At 41.2% G+C, this 18,052-nt stretch overlaps 1 protein-coding gene across 7 annotated transcripts in view; it reads left to right on the top strand.

The window, feature by feature from the left end:
* Nucleotides 1-18,052, top strand: part of TNIK (TRAF2 and NCK interacting kinase) — a 378,322-nt gene that overhangs the window by 339,922 nt on the left and 20,348 nt on the right. For all 7 annotated transcript variants that reach the window (XM_082688671.1, XM_082688665.1, XM_082688670.1 and 4 more), the window contains 2 exons: nt 2,609-2,793; nt 13,156-13,285. In XM_082688671.1, the coding sequence (XP_082544797.1) occupies nt 2,609-2,793; nt 13,156-13,285 (315 nt within the window). The remainder of the gene's footprint in view (nt 1-2,608; nt 2,794-13,155; nt 13,286-18,052) is intronic.

Here is an 18,052-nt window from a genome sequence, read left to right as displayed (position 1 = left end):
ACCATTGGCAATGGGAGATTAATTTTCTTTGACTGGGATATTACCTTTGAGTTACTCATTATTGTTACCTTGGGAGTCTCAAATATGTCTCACCGTCTAAGCTGTTACCAAGTAAACTTAAGAGGAATTTGCAATTACTTTCAGTGTTTCAAGAAAGATAGCTCTTTAATAATGTAGAACCCCCCCCCAAATATTCTAATTTTAAGCGAAATTGTAAAACAAATCAGAACTTTAAACTTTTCTTATATACAGTGTTAGAAAAAAATCAGGTCATTTTCACAAATGAGAGTTTCTTGAAATCAGTGGGCTTTGAACTGGCTTCATATTGCTAGAGTTTTGATTTTTTTCAAATCTCCTTTGTCTTGTTTTGAAATGTCAGAGATGAGGAAAATGAACCCACAGGGAAAATGTATCATAAATATAAATAAATCACAGCTAATATTATTATATTTTACTCAGAATATTAACATTAGAAATAAATTATCTTAAACCATATTCTCTCTTTAAATTATAATGAATGCATTTTATAATGATAAGTAACATTTTAAATGCCTTACATTCTTTGGTGAGACTGACAATGCTCCTAAAATATAGAAGACAAGACACAAAATAAATTTATCTGTTACTATTTTGCTGGTTTGGATGATTATAATATCCTTTTCTATTTATAGCATTAACAAATATCAAAAGTGTATTTCCCCCTGTGTTCAAGTGTTGCATACCCTTCACTGTCTTCTCAATTTGATAAAGATAAACATTGGCAATATCCAGAGGAAATACGGAATATAAAGCCAAAATCTGAATATTGCCTCTTCCTATTTTGGCCCATTGATAAAGAAACAAGAAATATATTTGCATAAAATTCTATCTATGCGGTAATTTTCCTCTTTAGCGGTATACATTATATTTAACACCTTTGAGTCTTTTTAATACAATTCTATTTTCATTTTCACGGATGGGGTACATATATCCACTGAGATTGAGGCCATACATGTGTGCATGTGTGTAAAAAGCCCAGCAAGCATCTTTAGGTGGAAAACACACAATATGAATTTTCAAAATCTTCCCTTTTCCAGTGCTTCAAGTCCCTTCAGAACAAATTTAAAAGTCATGATTGCTTTCCTTTGATTTTATTATGAAATTGGAAGAAATGACTCCTTCCTTTACCACCTTGAACTTCCTAAATTTCTAGACCAAATGAAACACCCGAACCATTTCCTCTCCTAGTCTTAACCAAAATAGCAATGCCTGACACAGAGGAGATGATAAAGAAACGTGATGATCTGTGATCTCCCCCGGAACAAAATTTCATTTTATAATTTAGCTATACACATTCCTCACGGTGTTTCTTCTAACCTATTAGGCTAGTTTAGGAGATGCCATTTAGATCACCTATATCGCTCTAACCTGACCTCAGGAGAATTGGACAAACAAATACATTTCTGAATGGAAATAAAGAGAGAATATGGTCATAAGAAAACTGTAGGATTTAGTATCTTTCAATGAGTTTCTTTCTCCCTAATGCCCTGTCTCTCACTGAATGCTCTGATTCCCACATGGGTCACTAATATAGGGAGAAATGGTAAGACCGATGTCCAATTGCTTTTTCCTCATTTGCATGCCACACGCCATGGGCAGTGTAACCCGTGCAAATTAGAGCGGCTACGCTTCTGCAGTGCTCCCCTCTGCATTGCCCTGAAAGCATGTGAAGTCGAAGGTAGTCAGAGATCCAGCCCCACTGCCTGCAATGTGTCTCGTGATTAGATACCACACCATCACATCCATAAGGCTGAAGACCGCATCATACTCATGGAAACCTGAAAAATGGTCCCTTCCCTTTTGGTGTTTGCACATTCATTTCAGTATTCCTCATGAGGGTTTCTGCCAGGTGACTGATTTTAAACAAAAGAAAATGAAACACCTGTCGTTCTGGAAGAGAATTCAATAATTCCTTTTTTTTTTTTTTTTTGTTCCGTTGTTGTTCCTCTTGATTAACTCAGCTCTGGGGCTATAAATTTCAGCGGCACGGGGCTTTGGGGCGGGCCATTATTTGATGTGGTGCCTCTGCTCCCCAGGGAATGATGACACATCAAGTGAGCCACTGTGGTAGCTGGAACTGTGGGAATTGCTCTTTTCTGTGACTGATGCTAGATTTTGGTACAGTAGCAATCAAAGAGGGGAAAGGCCATGACCGTGGCTTGGGCAGGAGTCCCAAAATCCCGGGGAACAGTTGCTCAGTCCATGTGTTTTCCCCTTCACTCTGAGGGTGACCTATGTCACCTTCACAAAATAAAACGAGAACCCAATGTTTGTATATATGTGTCCACACAGAGCGCACATACACATATATACGCATGTATATTCAGAACTGAACCGTCTCAGTCTAGCCATCGGTTTTGAACAAAGTCTAAATTTACTTCATCTTTTTTTTCTAGTTTCTCTGCGCTACAAACATCGTTTTCTCCGCTCCATGCAGCCACTATGTTTGTAACAGTTCTATCTAGAGCTTTCTTTTCTTGTTGCTTAAGCTGGAGCCCCGCGTTGCTGAGAGATGTGACTTTGGTCGTCTCTACAATTCATACGTGCCAAACGAACCTCTCTTTTGTAGGATCTGACGGCATTAGCCAAAGAATTACGAGAACTTCGGATCGAAGAAACAAACCGCCCACTGAAGAAGGTGACCGATTACTCCTCTTCCAGTGAGGAGTCGGAAAGCAGCGATGAAGAGGAGGAAGATGGAGAGAGCGAGACCCATGACGGGACAGTGGCTGTCAGTGACATACCCAGACTCATGTAAGAGAGCTGCTTTTTACATGTCTGTCGGGGCGGGTGAGGTCTGCAAACAGAGAGGACAGGAAATAGGAATTAAATGGAAGATCATGTATGGGTCTCTGGCAGGATCGACGGACTTGAGTCTTTATTAGAGCATAACCCTACAGTTACCTCTCTCTACAGACACCGTCCCTTGGAATACACATCAGAGCTCCTGCCTGTGCTTTATCCAACTACTCTTGCGAGATTGACTCTCCCTTTGGTGACTCTCCCGTGGTTCTTGTCATCTCCTGGGAAAATGATATTGACAGCCAGACTGTTGGCACGTCCCTGTCCCCGTAGAACTGCAAGAGTGGGATTATGGGCAATGACACTTAGGAGTTAAATTTAACGACAGGAGACATATTTCATCCTCCCCTCCCCGCCTCCCCGCCCCCACCACCAAGGGAAGAATGCGCGGGAGAGCAGGGGTTAGCGTCCCAGCAAAAGGTTCCAGAACCCAATCATCCTGCAGAGAACCTTCTGAGGGTCTGACTTAAATATATCCCTGTTATCATTTTCTTCTTCATTGTCTCTCTTATGTGATCCTTTTCTCTATGGACTGTAACTTTCCCACACCACCCCCTGCCACGTTCTGTCCTTTCCTTTGCAGTCTTTGTTTGCCTATTCATACCTGAATTTATGCCTACCTACATTCCCCTTATTATTCACTTATGCTATGCTATAGCCTTTACTTCTTTTATTTCCTTTGTTTAGTCTCAATATTTCTTTTTCTTCTCTTCATTGGACAGGGTCCTCTGAGAGAATTCCTCTGCCCTGTTGCTTCTCTAGTTTAAACAAACAGATTCAGACAGTCACACTCACATGCATTTCTCACTCCCTCCCCCAAACAAACACAAGGGGCTGTTGCTCTGGTTTGGTATAAATTTGACAGAGTATGACACGGATGGTTCCAATTTGCTCTTCACTCACTTCCATTTCTTTGGCTCTGCTACCGAGCCAAAGTCATCACACTACACTGACTCCCTATAGAGAAGATGCCATTTCGGGTCACAGATGACTGTCCTGTCCAGCAGAGACCGGAGGGAGAGGGCTGGCCTGTCTGCAGGGAATGTCATCCATTGATTAACAGTCATTACGTACAAGCAATTCTGAGAAGCGAATCCAATTATCATAGCTGAAAATTTATACTTTCTGTTCTGCTGTTGATTACGCAGTTATTGACAACCATAAATACGTTAAAATATGACATTTGAAACAAATTGCATTTCATTGCTTTTTTAACGGCAAATAAAATTGTTCTAGAGGCAAAATCACTAATCCAAAACATTTCTGCAAAATATGCTGGTCCTTTCAGTTTTTATCTTGACTCAGCAGTGGTTAATTTTTCTAACAGATATTTTGAATTCTGTTTAAGCCCTGAGCCTACAACTATTAGGGTGAGGGCTGGATTATGACTTTAAATATTGATAAAACTTCCACTCTGTGTTCTACACCAGACTGAGGGCTTTGAGACAATCAGCAAGGGCACACACATGCATTCTGCCTTGTAAGTGTATATCCTAGTTGAAGAGAAACAAGATTATATGCAGAAACTTCAAACTAATACAAATATTTGGAAGAATGACCAAAACATCCTTGGGAGAGATGTTCAATCACATTTGGTTTTGAAGCCCAGTCATATTTTGCAAGGCTGTTGCTTGTGTTGATCTTGCTGTGGCTAAGGGCACATCCATTTCTTCCCACACTAAAGAAGTACTCACCTGTCCAAAATTGGTTGGGACAGGCCATGCTGCACTTCCCCTCTGCTCTCTGGCACTCTGCTGCCCCTTTGGAAATCACCTGCTTACAGCCCAGGCTGCACAGAGAGAGCCTGTACCTTCTGCTGTGTGGGCCCTGGATCTTGAGTGTCCTCCTACAGTTTCACGTAGTGCTCAAATCAGGGTGTTTATTGTAGGTTGTCTCCCTGTCGGGATCTGAGATCCCCAAGGGGGAAAACTGTGTCGCACTCCTCTCTCTCTACTCTTAACACCTTGCAGGATGTCTGGCATAGAGTTGGTCTTCAGTGACTTTGATTTATATTTAATATTACTGAAATTAAATTGCAAGTCCTGGCTTCCTAGAGTTTATGGCACAATCCAAAAGAAAGACATGTTCACAAATAACCGTCATCAAGATAGAGGGAACGTGGGACAATATTAGAATCTCAGGCAAGGGGAAATTGAAGTAAAGGCACAGAAGGTTGTCTTTGGTAGGAATGTTGGGCGCCTGGGGGTAGGGAGGGGGTGGTCTGGACTAGTGAAACCAGACCAAGAAGTGTGAGCTTTATCATGTGGCCGTTGAGAGCCACGGAAGGCCCTCCTGGGCTGAGAAGTGACAAGATCAGTGCTATGTTTGAGAGAAATCACTATTACAAGATAATCTATAAAAAGAAGAGGCTCGACACTGGTAAAGCAATTCAGAGGATCTCTTGCTATCATCCAGAAATAATGAATGCGCTATCACTGAATGCATATAACGGAGGCAAAAGTTGACATGGCCCTGGAAGAATTGGTAAATATTAGGCAGATTAAAATGATCATCCACTAAAGAGCATTTAAAATATTTAATGGTATAGGAGATCTACTCAGAGACAAGGCAGGTTCCTTGGCAATTTCCTGCCTTGTCTCTGAGTAGATCTCCTATACCATAAAATACAAGTGTGTGGGTGTGTATATATGTATTTATTCCAGTTTGGTAAATACATGCATTTTTGTGAATATAAAATGTATGCAGTTTGTTCTGCGATGGCATGATAGTTGTATACCTAAGAAATTGCACTGTAGTAAAAAAAATTCATTATAAAACAACTGTTTCTTTTAGAATAAGATATTTTAGAGTTGGAAGACTTCTTATATACATTCTAATCTTTTTTTTATTTTCTATTGTTAAGATAAGCCTTTACATACTATGCTATATATTTTTATATATATTTATCCATTATATAGATTGATATTTGATATTATATATGTATCTTGATTTTATATATATATATGAACTGTCTTGACATATATATAAATAATCAGAATATATATATATAATATCTTGATATATACATATATATATCAAGACAGTTCATTGCCACAAAGTGTATACAAAAAGAGCTTCTCAGAAATGGAGCCCAGCCATTTAGACAAACGGCTATAGATCCTAATGCTCAAAACAACATCTTTTTTTATCGGCCATGCTGGTTTCCTATTTATAGTATAAGGTAGAACCTGTAAGAGTGTACATAACTAAGATTATTTCCCTAAGTAACCAACTGCACTATTTCCCAATGCGTCATGAATAGACCAAAATTATGAAAATGATTACCTCTGGATTATACAACTATGAGTGGTTTTTATTTTATGTAGATCCCCAGTTTTATGATGAGCATTTACAATTTTTATAATCAGGAAAAAAAAACCAGAAGCTTTCTAGAACTAAGCTGATTTGTGTCAGGTCAAGCAAGACGAAGCAGCACCCTCTTGTGTCAGCGCTTCCCTCGGGTGTCTGCGCCTGCGTCAGAACAGTACGTGCGAGGCAGTCTTAACCATTAGGACCATCTCCTGTCAGCATAACCCTAGAGTGGCGTGCAGTCTTATCAAATGCTGTCTGGATGACGAAAGCCATTTATGGTGTGTCCTCTTCATTCTGTTATCGCAGGAAAGCCGTGGTTCTGACGCCCTGCCCTCCCCGGCTGTTGTGTGCTCCCCTTCCTCGCTCGTGGTCCTCTCTGCCCTCCTGTCCATTTTTCCAGTTCTGGTATTACTAGTGTTGTGGAAGCGTGGCTTCGGTCCTGCTGGATTCTAGTGCCCTGCGACCCCCTTCATCTCTGGGGGCTCATGATCGCCTCAACTTATACTCCAGCCAAACTGACCTGTCAGTTCTTGCAAAATAATGCCTTGTACTGGTCCAGCTTTGTGCCTTTCTTGTAATGAGCTCTCCCTCTGTTTTGCATTCCCACGTACCTCGTGCCTTGTATTTGAGTATTCATGTCATGTTTTCATGCTCTTCCGGACGCTAACGTCTTTGGTTTCAAGAGCCGTGTCTTCCTCAGCTTTTTTCGTTTTGTTTTTGTTTTAAAGAGAGAGAGAGAGAATGCATGGCAGGGAGGGCATAGAGAAAGGGAAAGAGAGAATGAGAGAATCTTAAGCAGGTTCCATGTCTAGTGCAGAACCCAATGTGAGGCTCGATCTCACGACCCTGAGACCATGCCCTGAGGCAAAATCCAGTCAGACGCTTAACTGACTGAGCCACCCAGGTGCCCCTTCCTCAGCTTTTCTACCCACTACCCAATCCCAAACTAAGGGCCATTCACAGAGCAGGTGTTTAATAGATGTGTACTGAATTGAATTAAATCAGTACCTACAGGAACACTTTGACAAATCCCATTAGAGGAAATTACTGTTCTAAACCTGGGGCCTAACCACAGTAAATTTCCTATAGTTTTCCTTCTAATCAGTGAAAGTGTTTTGTCTTGTTTTGTTATAGTCTTTATAGGAATTTGGACAACTAATTGTTCCCACCCTGACTCTATTTGGAAATAATTTTTAGGACAAAAGGATTACTTTAAGTATAAAATGTTTTAGTTGTTTTGGCCTGAGTGTTTTTTTAAATCATCGCCCTTTTTTTTTTTTTCATTTTTTTATTGTTAATAAACTTTGTTTTTTTAGAACTGTTTTAAATTCACAAAAAAATTGAGCAAATACCCATTACCCCTCCTACTCCCTGCACACTGTTATCCCTATTATAAGTGCAGTATGTTCATATGTACTTAATAAACCAAAATTGATATATTTTAATAGTCTGTTCAGATTGCCTTGGTTTTTACCTCAAATCAATTTTTCTATATCAGGATCCCATCCAGAATACCATGTTACATTTAGTTATTTAGTTACTGTATCTATTTAGACTCCTGTTGGCTGTGATAGGTTCTCAGACTTCCTTTGTTTTTAAGGAACTTGGCAGTTTTGAGGAGTACTAATTAGGAATATCATAGAATTCGACTCTACCGGAATTTATCTGATGTTCTTGTCATAATTAGATTAGACTAAGGTTATGGTTGGAGGAGAAAGATCACAGAGGTCACGTCATTTTATCACTTCATACCAAGGGTAAGTACTATATGACTTGGGACTCTTGGCATTGACCTTGATCATCTGGCTGAGGTAACGTTTGTCAGGTTTCTCTACTGTAATGTAATTTTTCCCCCTTTCCACACTTTACTCTTTGGAAGAAAGCCAGCATGCACAGCCTGCACTTAAGGAGAGAAGAGTTACATTCCTTTAGGATGGAGTCTCTACATAATTTATTTGAAATTATTCTGCCGAGATTTATCTCCTCTCCATTTATTAACTTACTCAGTCATTTTATTTATAAGAACATGGTTATTTATTTTGTACTTTGGATTATGATCCAGTACTTCATTTTGCTGCTTGAATTGTTCCACCTTCAACCACTGGAAGCTCTTTCAGTTGGCTCCTGCACCCCTGTGGCTGACATACCCCAATTACTTTCTGACACTGTAAGGGGTTCCAGGCATATCCTGTGTATTTCTTGTTCTAGTCCTGGAATCAGCCATTTCTCCCGGGGTCCTTGATTCCTTTCATTTAAAAATGGTATCAGAACCAAGATACGGGCAGGGCTGCTAGTGTATCATTTCTTGTAGGCCCTTTCAGCTGACCGAGCAAGGAAATGTATATGTGTGTATTAACCCATTATTTACATGTATCTACAAGTGTTTCTACATATAGCCATCTGTATGACATTAAATAAAAGTTTATCCTGATATCTCCAACTCTGACCCATGAACACATGGATCATTCTAGCGCCCCCCCCCCATCCTTACTTGGAAATTCCCACACCAACAGTGGGAAACCGCCAGCATTTGTTTAATTGTTCACATGGATAGCAGCGTCAGAAAAAAAAAAAAAAAAAAAAAAGAATGCTTAACCTGTATGCCCACGGGAAACAACTGCAGCCGTTAGAGTTCCTTTTACCTTTAGTCTTATGGGACTCTGTTCATTTCCAGAGTTACATATGTCAAATTTTCCCCATTCCCCTCTCAGTGAGATTTTTTAAATATGTTTGTAGTGCAGTAAGATTCTCTTTTCACAGTGTGCCTTCTTTCCTGGGATTCACCAGCCTCCTAAATGATGTATTTTTATTCACATACATCAAATTTCACTCTCCATACTATAAAGTTCAGTGACATACCTGAACAAATGTTTCGGTCATCCTGTAATTACAATTATAAGAAAATTATTTTCGCATAGCCTGTATATAAAAGTGATCCAGGGGCGCCTGGATGGCTCAGTGGGTTAAGCCTCTGCCTTCGGCTTGGGTCATGGTCTCAGGGTCCTGGGATCAAGCCCCACATTAGGCTTTCTGCTCAGCAGGGAATCTGCTCATCCCTCTCTCTGCCTGCCTCTTTGCCTACTTGTGATCTCTCTCTCTCTGTCAAATAAATAAATAAAATCTTTTTTAAAAATTACTTCTTTAAAAAAGAAAGTGATACAATGCTGAAGTTACTTTTCAAATTTTAAAAAGATAAATCATTAGTTATTCTGGACACTTTAAACATGGTAATAATTATTCTCATAGCTGATTGATCATCAATTCATAAAAGAGCGATCTCTAGCCAATGAACTTAAGTGAAATGTTTGCTAGAGTTATTAAACAAAGCCTTTGTTGACTTATAAAACATTTACTGGATGTCACCTGCCTGCCAGGCACAGTGCTTGGCACTGAGGATGCCAACAGTACTGAGATCTGATCATTGCAGGACTGTGTGTCGAGTGCGTGGTTAGAGGCATGTAGAGGATAATGTGGAAGCAGAGTGGAGAGTCACCTATACCATCCCAGTGGGGCTGGGCTGGGGTTTGGGAGCCTGGACTGTAGTTTAAAGGATGAGGTACCCAGAGGGAGGCAGAGAATGTAAAAGAACCATTCAGGAAGATAAGATAGACTAAAGTTGCCCAAGTGTTTTGGTAGCATGATATGTGTAGGAAACTACTAGAAGGCACATCTTGTTCAAGTTAAAAATGGAAGGTAGGTTTTGTTGAAACCATAAGCTAGATAAATAGGCGAGGACCAGATAAAAGAAGACTTGTAAGCCACAGGTTTATCTTATGGTTAACTGGGAACTGCTGAAGTTTGAAAGCCTGACATGGTCAGGGGAGCAAAGAAGGATGGAGTGGAAGGGTCAGGAATAGTAGACAGACAAGAGGTCAAATACCCAAAGTACCAAAGAGCAGTCATTGAACTTGAGAGCTAAGATTTGACTTAAGGAGTTTCCTTGAGATGCTAGAAGTCAAATATAGACAGCAATAGTTTGAACAGCGAACGTTAGTATTTGAAGGAAGGTACCACGCCTTTCAAAAGAATTCTGGGAGTGCTTGGCTGCCTCAGTTGGAAGAACATGAGACTTCTAATTTCAGGGTTGTGAGTTCGAGCCCCACAACAGGTGTAGAGATTGCTTAAATAAATAAATAAACTTTTTAAAATTTTTAAAAATACATCTGTAGAGAGGTGATTTGAAACATACAGAAGTCTGTAGGAATTTTCCATAATCAAATGCTGTTATTGGTAACAGAAAAATTAATGATGTTGTCAATTAATACAGGGTACACAGAGTGAGCAAATATGTATAAAAGGTTCATAATAAAATAGACCAATTGTACACACCAGAAAAACCTTAAACTACTTAAGAGAAATTGCTCACCATTCTAGACAATTGACCAGAGATTATTGTATTTTATTCAATCAATAAGGACTATTACTAGTAGAAATGATACTTTTAAAAACTCAAAACAGCACAAACTGTTCACCATAAAAATTTATCATAAATGGAACAATTCTTGGTTATAAAATTTTAAATATAAAAATGGACCTGGGAAAAAAATAATTTCAGGAAAAATATGGAGCAAGAGTTCAAACTGTCAGTGGCTCACACTATGCCCTTTGTAAAACTTGCTATTGACAGGTGAATCAAATCTTCTTAATAAAATTGACACCTTTAGAACCAATCCAGACAAACTGTACTTGGTAGAAGTAGTGACCTCAGAATCCTTTGAAAGATGTTATGGATAACAATTTTGATTGGCTTACTGAATCTTTGTTATAGAATCTACATAGAAAAGAATTGGATCCTATGATGATAATTTTACTTTCATAATAATGAAAACAAATAAATTGGCAAAGAATTTAACTGAAGCATATTGAAAATTGATCCAGGAATTGTCCTAATGGAGTTAGTTCTAGAAAATATCTTTTTTAAGAAAATTTCACTCATATTGGCATATTTCTGATTAAAATGGGTAGAATCAATCATCATCAGGGTAAAAAAATATATAAGTGGGCCAAAATATCTTTGATCTTTGAACTCCCATGAAACTCTCAGTTGCACACTGTCAGCCCGTTGGTGTCTGCCACCATCCATGTAGCTTCTGACAGAGGCAAAGAATGTCTCAGTGAAGAAGGGAAGTGACCCCTTCCTAGAAGGCATTGGCTCTTTATAAATGCTTCATTTATTGAATTATTTGTATCACACAATCTTGTGTGGTTGATAAACAAACATTGAAGGCAGCTTAAAAAACATACATACAAGGTAAAAGAAAATTTCAAATAAATGAGCGACATCACAGTTTTGACAACTATTCTGACTGCCCGGTCTAGCAATATGTCAGGCATTCATTGCAGTGATTCCTTTTACCATGTCTCTGGGACACGAGTAATGTCTCCTTTCTGGGAATACAGTATTGAAATTGCTTCTTTGGAATTTCTTCCCAAACACATTGGTCCTAAAGGAAATTTAGATTCATTCAATCCACTGCTCCTGTTAGTAGTTTCGGCGTAAGTGTCTTGCTATGCATTTCTTTTTTTTTTTTTTCTTTTTTTTTTTTTTCTTAGTGTGGACTCCTCTTATCTTCTCACTTCTTTGTTGGGATCTTTAACATATTTCTTCTCTGTCCCAGAGATGTCAGAAATCTGGTGTGTTTCTTCTTTCTTGAGTTGAATATTTCATCAAATGTTTGGATTTTGATAGGATCTAGGAGACCAGAAATGTGAGGGTTTTTTTTAAATACTTTAGAAACAATTAAGAGAACAAAATAGTAAAACATATAATTAAAATACCTAATGAGAGAAACAAGCCTTGATGCCTTTTTTATTTTAATAAACCCGCACTAAAAGAGAGGCACCTGTGGGTGCCCAGGTGGCTCAGTCAGTTAAGCGTCTGCCTTTAGCTAAGGTCATGATCCCAGGGTCCTAGGATTGAGCCCTGCATCAGGCTTCCTGCTCAGCCAGGAGTCCGCTTGTCCGTCTGCCCCTCCCCCTGCTCATGCGTGCACTCTCCTCTCTCTCTCTCTCTCAAATAAATAAATAACATGTTTAAAAAAATAAAAATAAAATAAATACAGGGTATCAGTGAGGCCCACATTGGAAACTGAAATCCTGTGGACGAACTACATCACCTACCTGGTTCTCAGTTTTCCTTAATGATAGATATGTTCTGTGCCCCAGAACACATGGAAAACATTAGTCTCTGCTCTAAGGGCATATGTCAAGGTCCTGTTACCTTCTCCATTACATCTTAAATGCAAGAACAAGCTGTAAACATACACCACAGTGTGGAGTCATTAGAGGGTTTTAAAAAGTATTGCATATCGGTAAACAGCCTAGCCGATGGATGTCCTGGTAAGCCAGAATGCCCTTCATTGATATTCCTTCTCCATAAATAGTAGAAACCCCATTTATCAAACAATTGTGTATTGCACTCCTTCCCGCTCTGTGCTCAGCTGGATGCTAGGTATATAGCAATCAGCAGACAAGACTGCCCTCACAGGGGTTATGTTCTAATGAAACAGAAGGCAAAAGTCGCAAGAGACTCAAAAAGATAGAGTCACAAACTGGTGAGAACAAATAGGAACAGGACGGAGGGTGAAGAGAAAGAAGAGGGGTTGGTGGGGTAAGACCTCGATGCTGAGAGAAGCCTTCTCAGGGGAAGTTATCATTTAAGATGAAGTGTGGATACTTCAGTATCAGTATGAGAAAGGCAACCAGCCAAGAGCCAGGGTGGGAGACAGTTTTCCAGGCAGAGGGAACAGCATGTGCAAAGTGCAGGTCAAGGTAGCCTGCTGGTGGAAGAAGGAGTAGGGAGGACTTGGAAACCCTGCAGAGCCTGGTGGGCAGATTCAGGCAGTTTCGTCCTTGGAGAGTCGGAACCTTGCTCGCTAGGGCTGCTGCACAGAGAGCAGGCGGGGAGGGGATGCTGCAGAAGTGGACCGCCCGTTCAGGACACCCAGAAACCGGCATTCCCTAATCATACATTGGTGTTAATATCGCTCCTTCCCATCTCAGACCCACAGGAGCCCCGGGAAACACGGAGCAGTACAATGTGGGAATGGTAGGCACTCACGGGCTGGAGACCTCTCACGCGGACACTTTCAGCAGCAGTATTTCAAGAGAAGGAACCCTGATGATAAGAGAGGTAAGTTGGTATAAAAGCTGTGCAGAGGAAGTGCATTTCTTGAGTGGTTTTGGTATTAGAGCTTTTGCGGAGAATGCTTACGACATGTAGTGTAAGCCTTGTGGATGGGGCTGGGCGGGGCCACCGGCGCTTCTCAATGGCTGAGTGATTTTAATCGTCCATCACCTCCTTTCCTGTATCCTTCTAAGCTTCTGCAGTGTGATTTAATTACATTAGTCCAGATTCTTCAGTAGGAGCTATGCAAATCGGAATACGGAATTTGAGCCTGAGGATAAGAAAACTGGCAAAGCCAGATGTTTCCTACAGCAGGAAAACAGAAATGAATGATCTCGCTCAGCAGTATCCGAGGCCTTGTTATACCTCCTCCCCTCCTGGCTTTTTCCTTGTGGATTTTATGTAGAAAATGCCTACAAGTTCCAAGAAACAGTGATTTCATCTTATCTAATTAATTCAACATTAAAAAGGCTATTCAGCTATTTTGATGAAAGAACAAAGAAATATATAATCTACTTGGAACTGTACCTTGGCACTATGTAGGATTGTGTTTTTTTAAACTTGAGGCACATCATTTCATTGGGGGGTGGGGGGAGATTGTCCTCCCACAGGCAGCCCGTCCTCACGGCACCTGTGCCAATGGGAAGGGCCTTGACAAATCAGAATTTGTCTTCTTTTCTCTCTCACTTCACTGTCCTCATGCAAGTTTGACACCAAGTCTTTGCCTGGGAGGAAAGTAATGGCTGATAACATTGGGCAAAAATGACTTGATGTCTCCCTGTGTCCGTGTTATCATCTATAAAATTTCATAAACAATAGGAGAGGACTCATAAGATGACCGGGAGGATTCAGTGAGTTAACACGTGTAAGCATTCAGTTAACGTAAACACAGTGGACTCCTGAACAACACGAGTGATAAGAACTGTGTGGATCCGCTTACACATGGATTTTTTATTTCAATACAGTCTCATTCTGTAACTGTATTTTCTTGTCCTTATGATTTTCTTAATAATATTTTCTTTTTTCCAGCTGACTTTATTATAAAAATACAGTGTATAATACATATCCAGAATATGTGTTAATCAACTGTTTGTGTTATTGATAAGGCCTCCGCTCAAGAGTGGGCTACCATAATAGTGAAGCTTGGGGGAAGTCAAAAGTTCGATTCGGATTTTCAGCTGCCCCGGGGGATGGGGGGTCAAGGCCCCAGTCCCTGTGTTGTTCAGGGATCAACTCAATATTATTTTATCTCCCTGTCACCACAGAATGGAGTTCGTCTGTTACTGGTTATAGCTCCCCACTCTTGCCTCTGAAACAATGTATATCATCTGTCATTCTTTAGCCAGGAGAGTTTGGGAAACCATCAGAGCAGGTTTTGCTCTCCCAAGAAAGAAAGGAACTGTAGTTTTGAGATGAATAAGGCCTTTGAAATAATAATAGGCAGTTGGGCTGTAACTGGAAGAGTATTTCACAAAGCAGCTTGCTAGAATCTCATTATATGGCCTTGCCGAATCTTTGAGGTAGGCTTTAAAGAGTCCTATCATGTAAGCCTGAACTAAGAAAGGGACTTGGCTGCCACAGTTGACATTACATGGCACTGGCTTATAAATCTCCCAGCGTGGTGAGTGGAGAATCCCAATGCAGGTGTGGAATGCTGCTATCACTCTCTCTTGCTACTTGGAAAACTTGAGGGAAAATGTTCCAGGGTGAGTTACTCTCTGACTCTAAATAAAAGAACTCTGATTTCTAACGCAGTTTACAGTTGGCTTGAGTCTTTATGACAGAGTCGGTACCTGGGAGACTATCAAGAGGCACATTTTCAGTTCAGTTACCAGACATATCCAGAAGGCTCCATGTTATTTAAAGCACTCCAGTATTTTATGGCCACAGCCAGTGACTTTGAAAACAGCACTTGCCAGTGTCTTATATGAATTTGATCTATGGAGGGCCCAAAATCTTTTGTCTCTCAGTTTCTAGAATTTTTGCCAAAAGTGGACTTTCAAAATAACAAACCTTGAGTTGGAATCCATTAAAGGAACAGGTGTTAAAAAGTTGAATGCAAATAAAAGTATGTCCCTGACAAAACAATAAGGAAAGAAAAACTCACCATAGAACTTAGCTTATAGGGTGCTCTCATTCAGTTCCCCAAGATGGACATCAAGGAGAACTCACTTATGTCAGCATTCTCACTTGAGTGGACAAGATGGTTCTGGTGGATCCTGGCTCTATGACCCACTGTCTTGCCAAGATGCACAAATTTAGTGCATATCCAGGCCCTCTGGTTTTCTTTCCCTATCCTATGACCCTATAGGACCTTTCCCTACTCAATTTCTAGAACCCACCAACACCAGCTGTTGTCTCCCACTTTGTCCATAGGGACCCATCTGCCAGAAGAACTGTTTTCCCTTCCTCACTGCCTCCACTGCCCACTTCTTACCCAGCAAATTCCTATGGGTCTGGCTCAGCCTTCCCTTTCTCCTTGAGACCTCTCTGGGGCTCCATGGGCCTCTGTCTGTAGCATCTTTCTTACTGACCAGGTGGTAGTAGGAAGTAATCAGAAAAATAATCCATTTAAAACAACTTAAGGAGGGGGAGAAAATGTGGGGTGTGTATCAGAGATAGGGGCATAAAAATTCAGGGGTGTTTCATACAAGGAATCCAAAGGCAAAGAGTAAGTTGGGACTCTGTGCAGAGTTAGAACCAAAAACGAAAAAGCATCAGGAGTCCAGGCAGCTTTCACATGCCCATCCCTGGCTCCCTCACTTCCTGTCTCTCCTTACCCTCATCTCTGCTTTCCTCGATGCCTGTCTCTCCTTGGCCTCACTTCTCTTTCCTCCAATTGCTCCTTTGTCCTTCCTACTCCACAGACCTGCTTTGTCTCCACTACATGCACGAGCTCTCACTTTTCTCCCTCCCCCACCAATCACAAGATCGGGACCACATCCCACCCAGTTCAGCCGTCCAGCAGAAACCGACCAGTGTCTCTCGGCCCCAGCATTAGATGCAAAAGGGAATTTGATTCCGCATGGTTCAGGTCCACTCCAGGTCTGATCAGCTACGGCCGAGAGCAGAGCCACGTTGTGTGACAACAGCCCAAAACATCTGGGCTCTGCCACCAGGCCACCCCCAACTGCAGCCCTTAGAACCCGTGTCACTTGGAGCTGGTCAGCTGAATTTTTGCACTGCAGTTTTTCCAGCTGTGAAATGAGGATAATGAAAGCTAACCCGTGGAGTTATCTTACAGATTGTGTGGAATACTGTACCTAAAGCATTTGGCACCGGCCCAGATACATGTTGTTGGTCGGAACATCTTAGTGCCCACCCCCATGGGAATGGTGAGGCTGGAAAGACTATAGAAATTGCTGGGCTCTGCAGGGAGGTCCTGGGAGACAGGGCTGTTCATTTATCTGTGCATTCCCAGCAGAGTGCCTGGCACACAGAAGGTATTTAACTCTGAGCTGCTGGACGAATGGACAAAAGGATTGGCATGGGAGAAGATTCAGGGTTCTCCCTGGATTCCTTCAGGCTTCTCACTGTCTGGGCCTTTTCCCCATGTTAAGCCTCTTCAGGATCTTCTTTGATAAGCAATGTGTCTGCATCCATTTTTGGCTTGAGGCAGAATGCTGGGGCTGGAATCGAGAACCCGTGAAACTCTAAAGAGATACCATGTGTGATTTATGCTACTGGGAGATTGGGGAGAAATGGTTAAAGGAAAAAAAAAAAAAATCTTCTCAGTATTTGAACAGAAGTTAGAAGGAAGGAAAAGTTGCCCAGTATACATAAAATTGGAGACATTGAGATGAATCAGGACTAAACCCCATAAATGTCATTTAGAAGAAAAAGCGTTCAGTGCTGAGAACAGGCACTAGTACCTGGATAAGCCCCGGTGCAGAAGGAATCCAGAAACTACTCCTCGCTGGGGCAGCCTATAGGCCAGGAGTGTGCTGCCAAGAAACAGAGTGTGCCTCTGCTTTCCAGTTATTTCTCAAACTCCCTGGCAATACCCATTACATGCATCCTTTCAGGAACTTGGGAATCTGTTTCATCATCTACCCCCTGCCCCAACCGCTGCAAAAAAATTGGCTCCTTTCACTTTTAGCCAGAAGCAGGTACCGAGTGGTCCTTGCAAGACCAGGACAGGACCTGGAAGGGGGAAATCAGGCCAGTGAGCCCATGCCAGCCATCAGGGGAGTGCTTCTGCCTGCCCCGATCCTGGCTCTTTCCGCCATGTTCAGCAAAACACGTTACACTCAGTAGGCACTCAGAAATGTTAGGTGAATTAATGAATGAAAGCAAAGGCAAAGAAGGGACTCCTTACATGTCACGTCTGCTCTAAGAAACTTCAGTGAGCTAGTCGCCTAAATGTTAAGTCAGGAGGCACGGTACTAGCCAGGCCTACAGTGTGGGCACTGGCTTTTAGGAAGCAGAGTTGTCTTTTAATCCTGTATTTCTTCCCTGGGATTTTTGGGAGGGGGCTTTACTCTCCAGAGCAAAGATTTCCAAACTTGCTAACAGTTATGCTAACAGTAAAAATTTTAGAGCATGCCAAAAAATTACAATGATTTTGTTTTTGTTTTTGTTTTTTTAAGAGGGAGAGAACCCACACATAGGAGTTGGGGGAATGGGGGAAGAGGCAAAGGGAGAGAGAGAGAGAATCTTAAGCACTATGTGGGGCTCGATCTCACAATCCCGAACCAAAATCAAGACCGACTGAGCCACCAGGGGCCCCATAATTACACTGTATTTATTTCTAAATCATGCATGTGTTCTACT

This window comes from Mustela nivalis (genome assembly GCF_964662115.1).
Source record: "Mustela nivalis genome assembly, chromosome: 1".
Classification (NCBI taxonomy): Eukaryota; Metazoa; Chordata; class Mammalia; order Carnivora; family Mustelidae; genus Mustela; species Mustela nivalis.
This window is presented reverse-complemented; position numbering and strand designations above follow the sequence as displayed.